Consider the following 16,171-nt stretch of genomic DNA (forward strand, 5'->3'; position numbering starts at 1 on the left):
AAAATGAGAGCGCTGGACAAGAAATAATACAGAAACTAATACTAGAGTGCAAACTATCATCTGAACTAATGACATAAATATTGTATGTAATAAAAGGGAATAAAGAAATCATTTAAATGTTGAATTTATATCGTTACACCGCCTTCCTGTGCTTTTGTAAAATTATATTTGTGATCAAGAATGTAATCATTCAATGATCTTGACAATTTAAAGTATCAGTATCAGTATCAGCATTGGTATGGCCGAGATTGCCCCTGTAACTACTTGGTATTGGATCAATACCCACATTGGTTGTATCACCCAAAACTAATGTAAAGTGTCCAAACAACTCAATAATAAGTGTTTATTAGATTTTAACAAAAGTGTAGATAGAGCATGTTACAACAGAAGGTAACCAGATATTAACAGTAAATAAACAAGTAGATAAATAATTGTTTTTGACAAAATAATACAATCGCAAATGATTCAATATGTTACCGAATATGTCAGCAGCCAAATTAAGAGCCTTTTTAACCTGTTTGGAAATAATTATATTACCATTTATATTCCAAATAATATTTTGTGATATATAGTTATCGCAAGAGGCTGCAAAATATATCGCAATACAGATTTTTGGACCCTAATCTGCATCAAACATTTAAAGTTGATATTGCTTTGGAGTTTTAAGAGAGGTCATGTCGCCTCCAGGTCATCGGCAGCTCTCTGCTCTTCATCCACGACCACACGGGCAACGCACAGGTGTGGATTATTGACTTTGGAAAGACCACGGCGCTACCCGAAGGCCACACGTTGAAACACAACGTTCCCTGGCGAGAGGGCAACCGCGAGGACGGATACCTGTGGGGGCTGCGAAACCTCATCCACACCCTGGAGGCTGTAAGCGGCGAAGGGAGCAGTCAGGAATAAACCTGACTCGACTGTAAACGCGGCAGAGGAAGTGGGTGAAAGGTCACCACAGGGAGACATTTAGTGCGGTGTGATGTGGGAGTTTTTTTTAATTAGGGCTGTGAAAGTGGAACTTTTTTATGTGATGTGAAGAAAAGCAGACGTGTGGAAGAAAGTATTGGGACACCTACAGTAGAGGAAGTGTAGCCTACTTGCATCAAAGTGCAGATACATTTTGGGCATGTTAACCCGGTCCAGAAAACATGTCGAGAGGTATTTTGACGTTATGGCCTGTACAAAGCTATTTCTCCCCATCGAGACCTATCTAGTGATACAACACAAAGTTTTGTCTTTAAATACATACAGGCGGTCCTCATTTAACGTATTTCGCCGTTATTAATTATCACTACTCTGGGCCACCCCTTCCTATACGCAGATCACGCGCTGTGCCGGGTGTAGGGTCCCGCTATCCGTGAGGAGCCCTGTTTTGCGTGAAGAAGCGCATGTAAAAAGTCAGTTAATGAATGACCGAGTGTTTCATTTGAATTTTATCGCAAATGTATTCCTAGTTCGTCACTTAAAAGAGTATGGCAAATTACACAGGAAACACTTATTGTCTCCTGTAGCACTGTATCGTTGGTGAATGGCAACTAGGATCGAATTTCGGTTAGTAACATCCATGCAAATATATTTATACCGTATTTTTCGGACTATAAGTCGCTCCGAAGTATAAGTCGCACCGGCCGAAATGCATAATAAAGAAGGGAAAAAAACATATATAAGGCGCACCGGAGTATAAGTCGCATTTTTTGGGGAAATGTATTTGATAAAACCCAACACCAAGAATAGACATTTGAAAGGCAATTTAAAATATATAAAGAATAGTGAACAACAGGCTGAATAAGTGTACGTTATATGACGCATAAATAACCATCTGAGAACGTGCCTGGTATGTTAACGTAACATATTATGGTAAGAGTCATTCAAATAACTATAACATATAGAACATGCTATACGTTTACCAAACAATCTGTCACTCCTAATCGCTAAATCCCATGAAATCTTATACGTCTAGTCTCTTACGTGAATGAGCTAAATAATATTATTTGATATTTTACGGTAAGTGTTAATAATTTCACACATAAGTCGCTCCTGAGTATAAGTCGCACCCCCGGCCAAACTATGAAAAAAACTGCGACTTATAGTCCGAAAAATACGGTAATTATGTTTAATTTATTTTGCACTTAAAAATATTAATAAACAATATGTCCCGTTTGAGGACAAAACATGCAACAACTAAACCATTGAACAGTAAATTCATGTTTGATTAAAAAACAAAAAAAGTTTCACATGAATAAAAAAGTGTGAAGTTTTTTAATGAGCGGGGCCTCAAAGTTAACGTTTGGCTTAGAGTCCTAATTTAGCCAGAGGTGGCCATATTAGTACTGTTCAAATAGAAAAAGAGAACAAGTTGCAATAAATAAGTGGGCGGAGACGTAGCCGTGTGATGCTAAACATCACTTTGGTTCTTTTTAGTTCACTTTTTAAGTTTAACCTCCATTATTAGGCATAAAGCAGACTCTTCTGCCAGCAATGCGTTAAAGTAAAGGAAAGTGAAACAAGACAACCGAACATAAATCAAAGTTTTTTTTAAATAATCGATTTAAAGTTAAAGTTCCAATGATAGTCACACACACTAGGTGTGGTGAAATTTGTCCTCTGCATTTAACCCATCCCCATGTTCACCCCCTGGGAGGTGAGGGGAGCAGTGAGCAGCAGCGTGTGCCACGCTCGGGAATCATTTGGTAATTTAACCCCAAATTCCAACCCTTGATGCTGAGTGCCAAGCAAGGATGTAATGGGTCCCATTTTTTGTAGTCTTTGGGTTTGAACTCACAACCTACCGACCTCAGGGCGGACACTCTAACCACAAGGCCACTGAGCTGGTATTAATCGTTGCAGCCCTATTCAAGTTTGAATAAAAAGTATAAAAGTGTGAAAAAACCTAGTAATGAGCGGGGCCTCATTGCAAATTAAAATTCTGCTTAGGGCCTCACTTTAATATTTTGCGTGCAAGAATACAAAGTCGTGCATTGCTAACTTGCTTTAGTTAACTTTTGGTCTTTAAACTCTGTTATGTCTCCCAAGCACAAGGCAGACTCTTCTGACGGTAGTGCGTCAAAGAAAAGGAACATTTAAAAAAAGATAACGTAAAATACTCAGAAATCAATCAATCATCAGATTTGATTGTTTTTAACACTTTTCATGCACAGGCAAGTTGCTACACAAAGGGCTTTACGCCAAAAAATCAATAACATATGCGCGACGCAAAAAAAATATATATATATATTTTAAGTATTTGAAAATACTACTACTAATATAATACAAGATTGAGAATAATAGTAGTAATGATAGCAATAAATAAAGAGAAACAAACTGATTAAAAATTTAAAACCTAAGAGTTTAAAATAATCAGTAAAACGCCTGAATAAAAAGGGTGTGCCTTTAACTTTGAAGAAAAATGGACTAGACAGTGAATGAATGACGTCTTATACTGTTGGACCGAAAATGACTGGAGGATAAATATTGTTTTCTTAGAACGAAAGAAAGGATATTCCATAAAATGAACTGTGATAAATAGGCAGCATAGTGGTCTCATTATTGAGACTTCCTCCTTCCAGTGTACACGCCAACCACAGGGATGAAAGTTGAATGGAACTCTTCTAGTTCATCTTTTTATTGCTGATTTGACCTTTTACCTTCGTGTGTTCTGTGTACATTTATTTATAAATGGTTGATTTCTATAGGCTAGTAAGGTAAAGTTTTGTACCTGACAAGTTTCAGCTATATTGCTTCTGCAGCCTTCATCAGAGGTGTCACGTGATGTTAGCGTGACGTCATCTGTGACGTGTTATATGGATTGTTCCATCCCACCGGAAGTGGTGGCATGGCGGTGTCCCCTGGTGTGCAGAAACTTGTCAGGTACAAAACTTTACCTTACTAGCCTATAGAAATCAACCATTTATAAATACACATTAGTAGGCTAAATGAACCTCTTCAACATGTTCTGTGTACAGTCTGGGTTAATTTAGCCAACATTCCGCTGTAAGCACAGTAGATACTGTCTTGTCCCCTCTGCCTTTTTATGAAATGTATCAAATATATAAAAATATCAGCAGTCGCTGGAAACAGCTTGGACACCCCTGGTCTCCGGTGCCAGTAATCCTGGAACTAAGTGACATGTTTATTTGTGAAGGCCTTCAAGGAGAACAGTAAACAAACTGACATCAGTTCAACCGCTCAGCATTGTGAGACTATGCTTTTACTTTAAAATTCATTATCAGATTGTACGTGAATGCTGATTTTTGATTGCGTCACATGACCTCCACACTAACCCACGCCCAAAATTGTTTTATTCTTTAAATTAATCACAGCTTTAGTTAGTTTGCTGATTTGAAGTATCTGTGTTGGCCCGGCGTCGAGGTGGCAACTTGTCCAGGATGTACCTCGCCTTCCGCCCGAGTGCAGCTGGTATAGGCTCCAGCACCCCCTGCGACCCCGAGAGGGACAAGCGGTAGAAAATGGATGAATGGAAGTAGTTTAGTATATTGAGCTTTTAAAAGATACTGCATTTGGAGTTATAATTTATTTAAATGCGCTTGTATTGGAAGATACACAATAGCAAGAACCTCACTCTCTGGTTAATAAACACATTATAATGGGACTGTCTGTGAATATAGCTCGCTGCTACAAGATGGCATCATAACGCCGCTTCTTAATACAAATCATAAGCATGTGGTCTGTCAGAGAATAAGAAGACATAGCAGGAGGGATCAGTATTGCCAACTTAGCACAAGTAGTCCTCTAGATACTAATTTTCTAAAAAAGCTAGAAACTTTTTCCGGTGTTGTTGGATACTTTTGGAGACATTAATTATTTTGAAATGTTTCGTCCCTCTCAACCAGCAGCAGGTGCCCCTCCTGCATCCCAAAGCGCTCACCATCGTCCATCTTTTTTGTGACATTAAGAGTTAGGAATGTAAAATTTGTGTGTTTTTTAAGCATATTCCAAAACATATTTTTCATAAATTTAGCATTAAATGGCTAAGTGAAGTAAAAATATCTATACTACAGTAGTATTGGCCTATAGATGAGACCAAACCTGTTTAGTATTATGGCCACTGATTGCATTATTATATTGGATTAAAAAAGTATAAAGATGACTAATTTCATGTTTAGATAGTTTTCATAATGTTAACAATGTATTTAGAATCTAGGTACATTTTTTATGTCTGTCCAACAACCTGCATTAACACTGAGGAGACCAATTTTTGAAGCTTTTTCAGGTGGAATTATTTCCCATTCTTGCTTGATGTACAGCTTAAGTTGTTCCACAGTCCGGGGGTCTCCGTTGTGGTATTTTAGTCTTCATATTGCGCCACACATTTTCAATGGGAGACAGGTCTGGACTACAGGCAGGCCAGTCTAGTACCTGCACTCTTTTTACTATGAAGCCACGCTGTTGTAACATGTGGCTTGGCATTGTCTTGCTGAAATAAGCAGGGGCGTCCATGATAACGTTGCTTGGATGGCAACATATGTTGCTCCAAAACCTGTATGTACCTTTCAGCATTAATGGTGCCTTCACAGATGTGTAAGTTACCCATGTCTTGGGCACTAATACACCCCCATACCATTACAGATGCTGGCTTTTCAACTTTGCGCATATAACAGTCTGGATGGTTCTTTTCCTCTTTGGTCCGGAGCACACGACGTCCGCAGTTTCAAAAAATGTTTTAAATGTGGACTCGTCAGACCACAGAACACTTTTCCACTTTGCATCAGTCCATCTTAGATGAGTTCGGGCCCAGCGAAGCCAGCTGTGTTTCTGGGTGTTGTTGATAAATGGCTTTGGCTTTGCATAGTAGAGTTTTAACTTGCAGTTACAGATGTAGCGACAAACTGTAGTTACTGACAGTGGTTTTATGAAGTGTTCCTGAGCCCATGTGGTGATATCCTTTACACACTGATGTCGCTTTTTGATGCAGTCCCGCCTGAGGGATGAAAGGTCCTTAATATCATCGCTTACGTGCAGTGATTTCTCCAGATTCTTTGAACCTTTTGATGATATTACGGACCGTAGATGGGGAAATCCCTAAATTCCTTGCAATAGCTCATTAAAAAATGTTGTTCCTTAAACTCTTTGACAATTTGCTCACGCATTTGTTCACGAAGTGCTGACCCTCGCCCCATCCTTGTTTGTGAATGACTGAGCATTTCATGGAAGCTGCTTTTATACCCAATCATGGCACCCACCTGTTCCCAATTAGCCTGTTCGCCGGTGGGATGTTCCAAATAAGTGTTTGATGAGCATTCCTCAACCTTCTCAGTCTTTTTTGCCACTTGTGCCAGCTTTTTTGAAACATGTTGCAGGCATCAAATTCCAAATGAGCTAATAGTTGCAAAAAATAACAATATTTTCCAGTTCGAGCGTTGAGTATCTTGTCTTTGCAGTCTATTCAATTGAATATAGGTTGGAAAAGATTTGCAAATCATTGTATTCTGTTTTTATTTACGATTTACACAACGTGACAACTTCACTGGTTTTGGGGTTTGTATTATTTTTGAAGTGATCACTCCTTGTATTGAGTTTTCACTGCTCTTTCCCTTGCTGAATACATAGATAAAACATGCTACGACCCCACTCTTTTATTTTGGAAAAAAAAAAAGAAGAAAAATGTAAAAAATGTTTTACCTTTAACAGTAAAACACTATTGCGGCATCCTGATGGGTTCCTGTGCAGTCCTTTTCTGCTTCTAGGGGCAGAAAATAGAGGAATAATTGTACCCCAAAAATACATATAGGGTTGGTATAAGTTTATTTACTTTTGGGCACATTTTGGTTAGATGCAAGTTATGAAAGACACGTTACATTGCATAGAGTTTACACTTTAGCGACGTGAAAACAAAACAATGTGAAATAAAATGTATAATCAGTGTTAAGACAGGGAAATAGCTTAATCATTCAATTCACTTTGAGCAACCCAATATCAGCAGGTTTCAACATGTGAAAAGTCAAACATTGTAAAAATTCTAACATTTATCAGGGCAAACATACTGCGGTTAAAGATACACAATCCACAAGAATAAATCATAAATACAGAATATATATATATTATCGTTGTGTATGTGATTTAGCACACAAGACTGAGGTCGACAGAGCAGCTTGTCGGTACATTATGTCACAGCCGAGTACCTCCCCCTGCCGAGTAAATGTGGGTACTACAACACCAGTGTCGCAGTATGGCAGTGATTCACTACAAGGCGATAATATACATTTTATGGCTAAAAATGACGAGTAAAAAATACAAATGTTAGTCCAGTGTATAGAGCGTATGAAAATAGCAAAACATGTTAACATTGTTTATATTTGTCATTTTGAACATTGAAAATCAACACAAATATCTTAGCTACATGCGACTCTTGAGTTTAAAATAAAATAGCCACAAAGTACAACAACATCCAGCTCCTTAAAATGTAAATTCTGTATTTTGTAAAGTGTACTCACTTATAAGATTGACGCCACCTGAGTTCTGTATTGAGCTATTAGCTTAGCTTCGCTATTATTTTAGCTATTAGCTTAGCTCGAGGACCACAAAGAAGGAGCTCCAAAAGCAGCTTTAAAGGAACTCACTAGCTTTTGTCCACGAATTTGCTCTCCTTCCCTTCTAAAACGTCAGCAATAAACACATCAAATTGTGTTTTATTCAAGAATAATAATACAATTGAACCACAATAGCAATAAGTCGCTCTACAGTAGGAGGCAGGGGGAACGATTACAATGTCCACACGTTGGATCATATTAGCGTGACAAGCGCAATATTTTTTTACTTTGGTGTTTATTTTCTCAATAAAAGTTTAAAACTGTTGTATGTTTTTCTTGGATACAGTTGGGCTTTGGGGACAAAAATCCAATAGTGATTTTGTATTTGGTGTATGTCACAAAAGGGTTTCATTGTATTATTTGTTGTAGTTTTTTTAACATGATCTTCTATTGTATTTATATATTAAATACTTACATATTTTTTGATCAATTAAGATCTTTGTCCTGTGTTGTAATCTGATTATAATCATGACCAACAAATTAAAGAAAAAAGTATTGGAGAAAACAAACCAAAACACTAAATTGGCCCTAGTGTGTGAATGTGAGTGTGAACGTTGTCTGTCTATCTGTGTTGGCCCTGTGATGAGATGGCGACTTGTCCAAGGTGTACCCCGCCTTCCGCTCGAATGCAGCTGAGATAGGCTCCAGACCCCCCCCCCCCCCCCCCCCCCCGACCCCAAAAGGGACAAGCGGTAGAAAATGGATGGATGGATAGTACTTAATATTGGACAAGTACCAAAATCCCGAACCTACAGCCACCAACTGTGGGTCCTGATAGTTAATAGCGTGACGTCTCCATGACAACAATAGCAGTAAACGTGGATGAAATACTTCGTTAACCTACTTGTCTTTAAAATGTTTTTTTCTTCTACTGGAGTTCTTAGTAGAAAAATATACAATATCATACTGTAGTAGTTGTGGTGTGTGTGTGTGTGTGTGTGTGTGGGTGTGTGTGTGTGTGTGTGTGTGCTCAGTGAATAAAAAGTCTGATGCTTTAAAATGTCTACATTTCAGCATCTTGGAGACAACGTTTGGAAGAAGAAGCACGAGAGAAAAACGTCCAAAGAAAGAAAAAGAGTACAGCTCTCGGACTTATCACAGCGCAGAAGAGTGTGTGAGAGTTTTTTCTATACCAGCATTGCAATGCAAAAACAACAACAACAGTCTCGTTAAAATAGCAGCTTTTTGATACAATATAATAGAACTACAGTAAAAAATAAAATTCCCAGGTAGATTCTGATGGGCCTGCTGTCTGTGTTGTGAACCTCAGGCCAGAGTTGCTTGAAGACCGACTTGGTCCATTTTGGGCAGTTGTTTTAAAGCAAATTAACTGAAAAAAAGTTACTATCCTAAGGTTAGCTAAATAATATTTTAATGTTAGCATGCTAATAAAGAAGCCGTCACTAAGTAAGGAAATCCATGATTTTTATGTTTAAACAAATTAGTGAAAATGTTAGCAAAAATCATTAGCATGCTAAGGTTAGCAGAAAAATGAGCATACTTGCTAGATGCCGCTAAGTATTGAAATCCATAATTTTTAGGTTTAGTTAAGTAACATAATTTCAATTGCAGGCATATTAGCCAATATTAGCTTGCTAACATAGAAAACGTTATCATACTTGCAAGATGGCGCCGGGTGTCAAAATCCATGATTTTTCGGTTCAAACATAAATTTTAGCATAAAATGTTAGCATGTCAATGTGAACATTGGAGCAATCAGCATACCCCTTGAGAATGCGTCAATTACAACATCTTTGATCTTTACGTTTCATTGATTAAAATGAGCTCAAATGTTAGCATAAAACATCAACCTGCTAATGTTAGCATACAAACACAGGAAAAATGAGCATACATGTAAAATGGTGCCAAGCCTCAACATTCATAATTTTTAGGTTCAAACAGATAAAATTAGCCAAAATGTTAGCAAAAACATTAGCATGGTACGACCCATTAGGAGCTGTGAGTAGGCTCTTTGATTCGCAGCGGGCCCATAATAAAAATAGTTACATTATGGGAACTAATAGCAGACTTGCCAACCCTCGCGATTTTTTTAGGAGAGTCTCGAATTTCAGTACCTATCCCGAAAATCTCCGGGGTCAGCCATTCTCTTATATTTCTCCCGATTTCCACCCGGACAACATTATTGTTACACCGTCCTTTACTGGGTGCTGTTTCAGGACATTTCCAAATATTTTTTTTAGATCTTTAAGATGGAAAGTGTAGCTGCCATTATGATGTGCAGTGATGCTTTCAAATGACCGTAAGGCTTGAACTATACAAAGTATTTCAATGGTTGGAATCTGCACTTTTGCATGATTTACTGGCTGCTATGGTAATCTAATTAGTTACTATGTTAGTTTAATTATTTACTATGGTAATCTAATTAGTTACTATGGTAATCTAAGTCACAGCAGCTCAGACGAGGCACCAAGCAGTGTGGGTGTCAGCCTGAAATGTGGGTGTCAGGGACAGACGCGGAAGGAGATTTTCACAGCAAAGATCTAAAGCTTAGTGATATATAAGATTGTAGGTGGGTTTTTTTTTACCCTTTGCATTCGTATTTCGCTGTTTGTCGCATTATTGTTGCGTTTTGCTTGATTGTAAAATATGTATAGAGGGTATGTGACGTTCATATGTTGTCAATATTCAGTGTTTTATCGTTCATAGAAAAATGTAAAATTCCATTCCGTTTTTAAGGCGGTTTGTCATAAAGTTTTTAGCATTCAATCAGACTTTATTGTGAGGTTTTATATTATTCTTCCTAAAATTAAATATACCGGCCCCTAGACACATTTTCTTTCTCTAAATTTGGCCCCCGAGTCAAAATAATTGCCTAGGCCTGTCTTTTTGTTTTATTTTATTTTTTGTTACTATTTTTTGTATTTATTGAACTATCACCACCATCCACCATTGCTGTGGACATATATTTATAATAATAAATGATAAATGGGTTATACTTGTATAGCGATTTTCTACCTTGAAGGTACTCAATTTATCTTGTTTACTTTACTTTGTTACTGTTCATTTTTCTTTTTTTGTGTGTGTATTGTATACATGTGACACCCTCCCCTTGCGGCCCTTTACAATTCATTTAAAAACAAGTCTTGTGCACAAGCTCTAAGATTTAGGTCTGGGCTCTGGCTGGGCCACACCAAAACTAGTGTACTGACAAGAGGAAGAAAAAAGCCTGTTCTGTTATCAGAGCGGCGGTTTGTCAAAGTGTAATGCAAGTCTCCCCTGGAAGACATTAGTTGAGGTCCAGCAGCTTAAGAAAAACAAATTCCAATGTTGGAAGATAAAATACATTTTTAGTTGAGACGGAGGACTAAATCTGCTCTTTGGGGAGTAAAATAAGCCTCAAATGTGTGATATTATTCAGGCAAAAGGGGCTTCAACAAGCACACATTTGGCTAAACTGGGGCCTGAAACAGAATTTTATTTTGAGGCATTCCTCAAACTTTTACAGAACTTTTTCACACTTTTAGTGAAACAATTTTTATAATTTTTTAATCAAACTTGAATTTAATTTGATGCATTTTTGTACTAAAACGAAAACTGTTCAATAATGCTTTTTTTGTTGTTCGACATAATTGTTACTTTCTTCCACCTGAGACAGTGAGAATTGCTGGGGAAAGTTGGCATCATATTTGTATCAGTGATGGGGCGGTATAGCTCGGTTGGTAGAGTGGCCGTGTCAGCAACTTGAGGGTTCCAGGTTTGGTCCCCGCTTCACTGCCGTTGTGTCCTTGGGCAAGACACTTTATCCACCTGCTCCCAGTGCCACCCACACTGGTATAAATGTAACTTAGATATTGGGTTTCACTATGTAAAAGCGCTTTGAGTCACTAGACAAAAAGCGCTATATAAATATCATTCACTTCAGTGATGGAGCAGGAAGGGGCTAGGAATATGGTTAATTATTTGACATTTTTAATACAAAATGCATCGCGGGGCCCTATGCACAGCGTGTGCTCTGTGTCAAGCTGTGGACCAGTGGTACTCGGGCTCCATCTAGTGGTACGCCAAAGAATCACTTGATTAAATACTCAAACACAGTGTTACTGTTCAAACTGTGTGTAATGTTACAGTGGCCAAACATTAAATATACTTGTTAAATAAAACCTGTGCCTTGTTTTTAATAAATAATTAGGCCTACTATGCTACTGTATTTTAATATTGGTCATTATGTTGGTACTTGGTCAAAATAATTATTGATTATTTGAGCAGGTTTTTTTTTTTAATGTCCCATCATGCTGTTAAAAGCTGCTACTTTAACAAAGCTGTGTTTGTCAATGAATGATGTTTGCCCACAAAACCTAGTAGAGGTTCAGTCCTAGATCGGGGTGACGCTCAGGTCTTCGGACAGAGAGAACCCAGAGTCTCGGTCTCGCGTGGGCTTCTCGGCTTTTGCGTGTCGTCTCACGTCCTCGTGTCCGTAGCTGGCGTGGCGCTTGAGCAGCAGCTTGGGCATGCAGAAGGAGGAGGACGCGTTCATTCCCAGGGACAGCCCGAAGCCCGAGGACACGCTGGGGGCAGAGATGGTGTTTTTGAGGACGTCCGGGGCTTTAGTCTGGACCACCAAGGGCAAGCTCTCCGCCTCGTAGCTTTGCTCGTCGTAGGCGTAGTTGACGTTACCGCAAGGGAAACTGTGGAACTTCGCTAGGTCCGTGGCGCCCGTTGACTGCCCGCCGCTGTTTTGGCTCTTATTGGAGTCCCCATTGGGTGTGATCGGACCCTGGCGGGGAGGCAATGGAGAAGAGCAGAAGCTGGGAGGTTTGGAGATTTCACCGCCTGCCTGGTTGGACTCTGTGGCTGCACTGCCGGACTGAACAGCTGGTGCGCTGCAGGAAGTAGAAGGGGGGCTTGAGAGGGGAACAGACTGAGTGGGAGCCAGGGTCTTCTTCACCATGAAGCTATCCAAAACCCACGAGCCGTACGTCGGGTTCCACAAATTCTTAGTTTTGTTCTTCAGCCGTTGGCTCCCCGAGGATTGGCCGTTTTTGGGTAGCTGCAGGGGAGGCTCGGGGTGGAGCCAGTGGGCCCCAGGAGCCGGCGGGATGGGCTCGTTCTCTGGGAGAACGTCCCGGCACGACGTCGCCTCCTGCTGGATGGGCTGGCTTCTCTGGAGGAAGAGGCAAGGCTTGGCGGGCTGCGAGAGAAGGGCCGAGGGCGCCATTTGGCCAAGCTGGGAGGAAGAGGAGGAGTCCAAGGAGATGGGGAGGGGAGTGAAGTTGCCGGGCGTGTGATCAGAGGGGAGGATGGCTGCGCCGCCATCGTCGTCTGCGGTGGGCCGATATTCCACTGGGAGGGGTGTACTGATCACATCTGGGTCCTGAAGAGAGACAAGATGCCATGATGGAAAGATGAAGGAACAAATCAATACTAGAATATACAATTTCGGTAGGAAATGCTTAAAAGCCAAAGCCAGACTGAAACACTAACAGTTAGCATTGATTAATACTTTTATTAGTAGATTGCACAGTACAGTACATATTCCGTACAACTGACCACTAAATGGTAACACCCGAATACGTTTTTCAACTTGTTTAAGTCGGTCGGGGTCCACGTTAGTCAATTCATGGTAGCCAGATAGAAAAAATATGACTCTTCTGTGCTTGTATGTGAAATGACCTAAAGACGCTAGCATGCTAATGTTAGCGTGCACCAATTATCAAACTATATGACTCTGAAGTGTACATCTGCAAAAATTTGCAAAATAAAGCTGGCATGCTAATGTTAGCATGGTAGCATTAGCATGGACAAAGTAACAACATATGTGACTCTGAGGTGTATACCTGCAAAATCTGAGAATGTGACAGAAGTATAGGACCTGCAAAATTTGAGAAAAAAGTTGGCACGCTAATGTTAGCATACTCACAGTAACATGCTAACATTAGCATGAATGAAGTAACACAATATGTGACGCTGAGGTGTATGTCTGCAAAATTTGAGAAAAAAGTTAACATGCTCTTATTAGCATGGGCAAAGTAACATAATGTGACTTTGAGGTGTGTACCTGCAAAATTTGAGAAAATAAAGTTGATATGCTAACAGTGGCATGTTTACATCAACATTGATGAACTAACAAAATATGTGACTGACAAGTACACCTGCAAAATGTAAGGAAAAAGTTGGCACGCTAATGTTAGCATGCTAACAGTAACATGTTAACATTAGCATGAATGAAGTAACAAAATATGTGACTCTAAGGTGTGCACCTGCAAAGTTTGAGAAAAAAAGTTGGCACGCTAACATTACCACTGATGAAGTTACAATATATGTGACTGAAAAATACACCTGCAAAATTTGAGAAAAAACTTTGTCATGTTAATGTTAGCATGCTAACATTAGCATGAATGAAGTAACAAAATATGTGACTATGTGTATACCTGCAACATTTAGGAAAAAGTTGGCGTACTAATGCTAGCATGCTTACATTGATGAAGACACAATATGTGGCTGAGGTGAAAACCTACATTTGTTTTTAAGTTGGCATGCTAACATTAGCGTGAATGAAGTAAAAAAAAATATGTGACCGTGAGTACCTACAAAATCTGAGAAAAAAGTTGGATATCTAATTTTAGCATGTTAACATATTGATGAAGTAACACAATACGTATACCTGCAAAATTAGCTACCAATTAGCAATTAGTAAGGAGCATTTTGACTTTGAAACTGTTTGCATCAGTTGAGAAATGTAGGAAATGTGGAATTTTGAAAATTTGCCAATTCATTTTCAATGGGGGAAAAAAAAATGATTGGGGATTTAGGAAAATGCGGCAATTTTTGGAACTTTAAAAATTGTTAGTTTGAAAGTCCAGGGTTAGTGGAATGGTTTGAATCGGTAACGAAATGTGCTAATTATAGATGTTTGAAAAATTGTCCAGGAATTCCAGGAAATGTTGGAATTTTGGGAAATAAATAAAAGGGCAACATGCGTGTCAAGTGGAATGGTTTTAATCGCATGAGAAATGCGCGAAAAGAAGGTGGACGAAAAAACATGGCTGAATAATATTCAGAATACTATGTGTAGATGCTTTTTAGCATTCATTGGTTAATCATATCTTTTACAATAGCAACAAATGAACCAGACTTTTCCACACGTACCATGTGCCTCAAATAATCCATCCATCCATCCATTTTCTACCGCTTGTCCCATTCGGGGTCGCGGGGGCCTCAAATTATTTGTAACATTTTTGTAATTACTTTATAAAACGATGCAGAATTGAGAAAAATCTCCCTCATAAGGTAAACATTGACATATTAGCGATACATAACATTCATATGTAATTTTCGTTTTTAAAAAAGACAATAATTAACTGCAAACAAAAATGCAGCTCTACATTTCATCTATGTCCATCCATCCATCCATTTTCTACCGCTTGCCCCTTTCGGGCTCTAGGGGGGTGCTGGAGCCTATGTCCATCCATCCATCCATTTTCTACCGCTTGTCATGTTTCTGTATTCAGCATGCCAGATTGGCTCCTAATATGTCATGTGCTGCAGAGCCCATATTTGGTGTTCCTGGGGCAACTGACTACACTCTGCAATCAGGCTGATTACTACTGAGACGTCAGAATTTCTGAGTTCCCAGTGGGAATTTAAACTAGAACGCCCCTGGACGTCTGATTTTTGACTAAGGAAGTCGGAGCATTCTCACCACCCCCGAGTTGGTTTCAAAGATGGCTGCTCTGGGTGTAAATAATGATGTTTTCTTCTGATTAGTTGTTGTCGCAGTAAATCAGCCATATACAATGTATTGTATATCAATCCTGTGAAGAGCAGGGAAACCTGCGAAACAGGCTTGTAGGGATGAAATAGCCTCTGTGTTTTTTCCTGACCTAACGTACAATGTATTGTAGGTTTACACATGGTAACGTCACTGTAGTGCACTCTCCATGTATCTAATGTGGTATATACGCTGTACAATAGCATCTGTGTTATCTCTTCATCCAGCGTGTTTGAAGGTTGCAGAAAGAGTGCATATTTTCACATTAGTTGTTTATATTCAGACAAGGCACGCGCAAAAATTGCTTCCGTGGATGTGGCCCTCTTAATTTCCGACATCGTAACTGGAGTGCTCACAACTCGGGTGTGACGTCATTCCCAGCTCCACTTCCCAGGTAAATAGAAGGCAGCATGAGCCGTGTTGTCATACTTGCCAACCTTGAGACCTTCGAATTCGAATTCGGGAGATTGGGGGAGCGTGGGGTTGAGGTGTGGGGGGGAGGGTTGAGGTGGCGGGGTTTGGGGGGGGCGGTGGGGGGGTGTTGGTGGTAGCGGGGGTGTATATTGTAGCCCGGAAGAGTTAGGGATGCAAGGGATTCTGGGTATATGGTCTGTTGTGTTTATGTTGTGTTACGGTGCGGATGTTCTCCCGAAATGTGTTTGTCATTCTTGTTTGGTGTGGGTTCACAGTGTGGCGTATATTTGTAACAGTGTTAAAGTTGTTTATACGGTCACCCTCAGTGTAACCTGTATGGCTGTTGATCAAGTATGTCTTGCAGTCACTTTCGAGCGTATGCAGAAGCCGCATACAACATGTGACTGGGCCGGCACGCTGTTTGTATGGTGAAAAAGCGGACGCGTCGACAGGTTGTAGAGGACGCTAAAGACAGTGCCAT

General features: G+C 39.6%; 2 protein-coding genes across 3 annotated transcripts in view; one reads left to right on the forward strand and one right to left on the reverse strand.

Annotated features, from left to right (window-relative positions):
* Positions 1-3,222, forward strand: part of itpka (inositol-trisphosphate 3-kinase A) — a 28,321-nt gene extending 25,099 nt beyond the window's left edge. Inside the window, 1 exon segment of the mRNA XM_062041630.1 lies at positions 688-3,222. Within this exon segment, the coding sequence (XP_061897614.1) occupies positions 688-906 (219 nt within the window). The 3' untranslated portion in view covers positions 907-3,222.
* Positions 3,223-8,237: 5,015 nt separating this feature from the next.
* The window catches only part of ltk (leukocyte receptor tyrosine kinase), a 138,128-nt gene continuing 130,194 nt past the window's right edge, over positions 8,238-16,171 (reverse strand). For both annotated transcript variants that reach the window (XM_062041633.1, XM_062041631.1), the window contains exon 29: positions 8,238-12,879. In XM_062041633.1, coding sequence (XP_061897617.1) covers positions 11,881-12,879 — 999 coding nt within the window. In that variant the 3' untranslated portion in view covers positions 8,238-11,880. The remainder of the gene's footprint in view (positions 12,880-16,171) is intronic.

Source organism: Entelurus aequoreus, linkage group LG03, assembly GCF_033978785.1.
Source record: "Entelurus aequoreus isolate RoL-2023_Sb linkage group LG03, RoL_Eaeq_v1.1, whole genome shotgun sequence".
NCBI lineage: Eukaryota > Metazoa > Chordata > Actinopteri > Syngnathiformes > Syngnathidae > Entelurus > Entelurus aequoreus.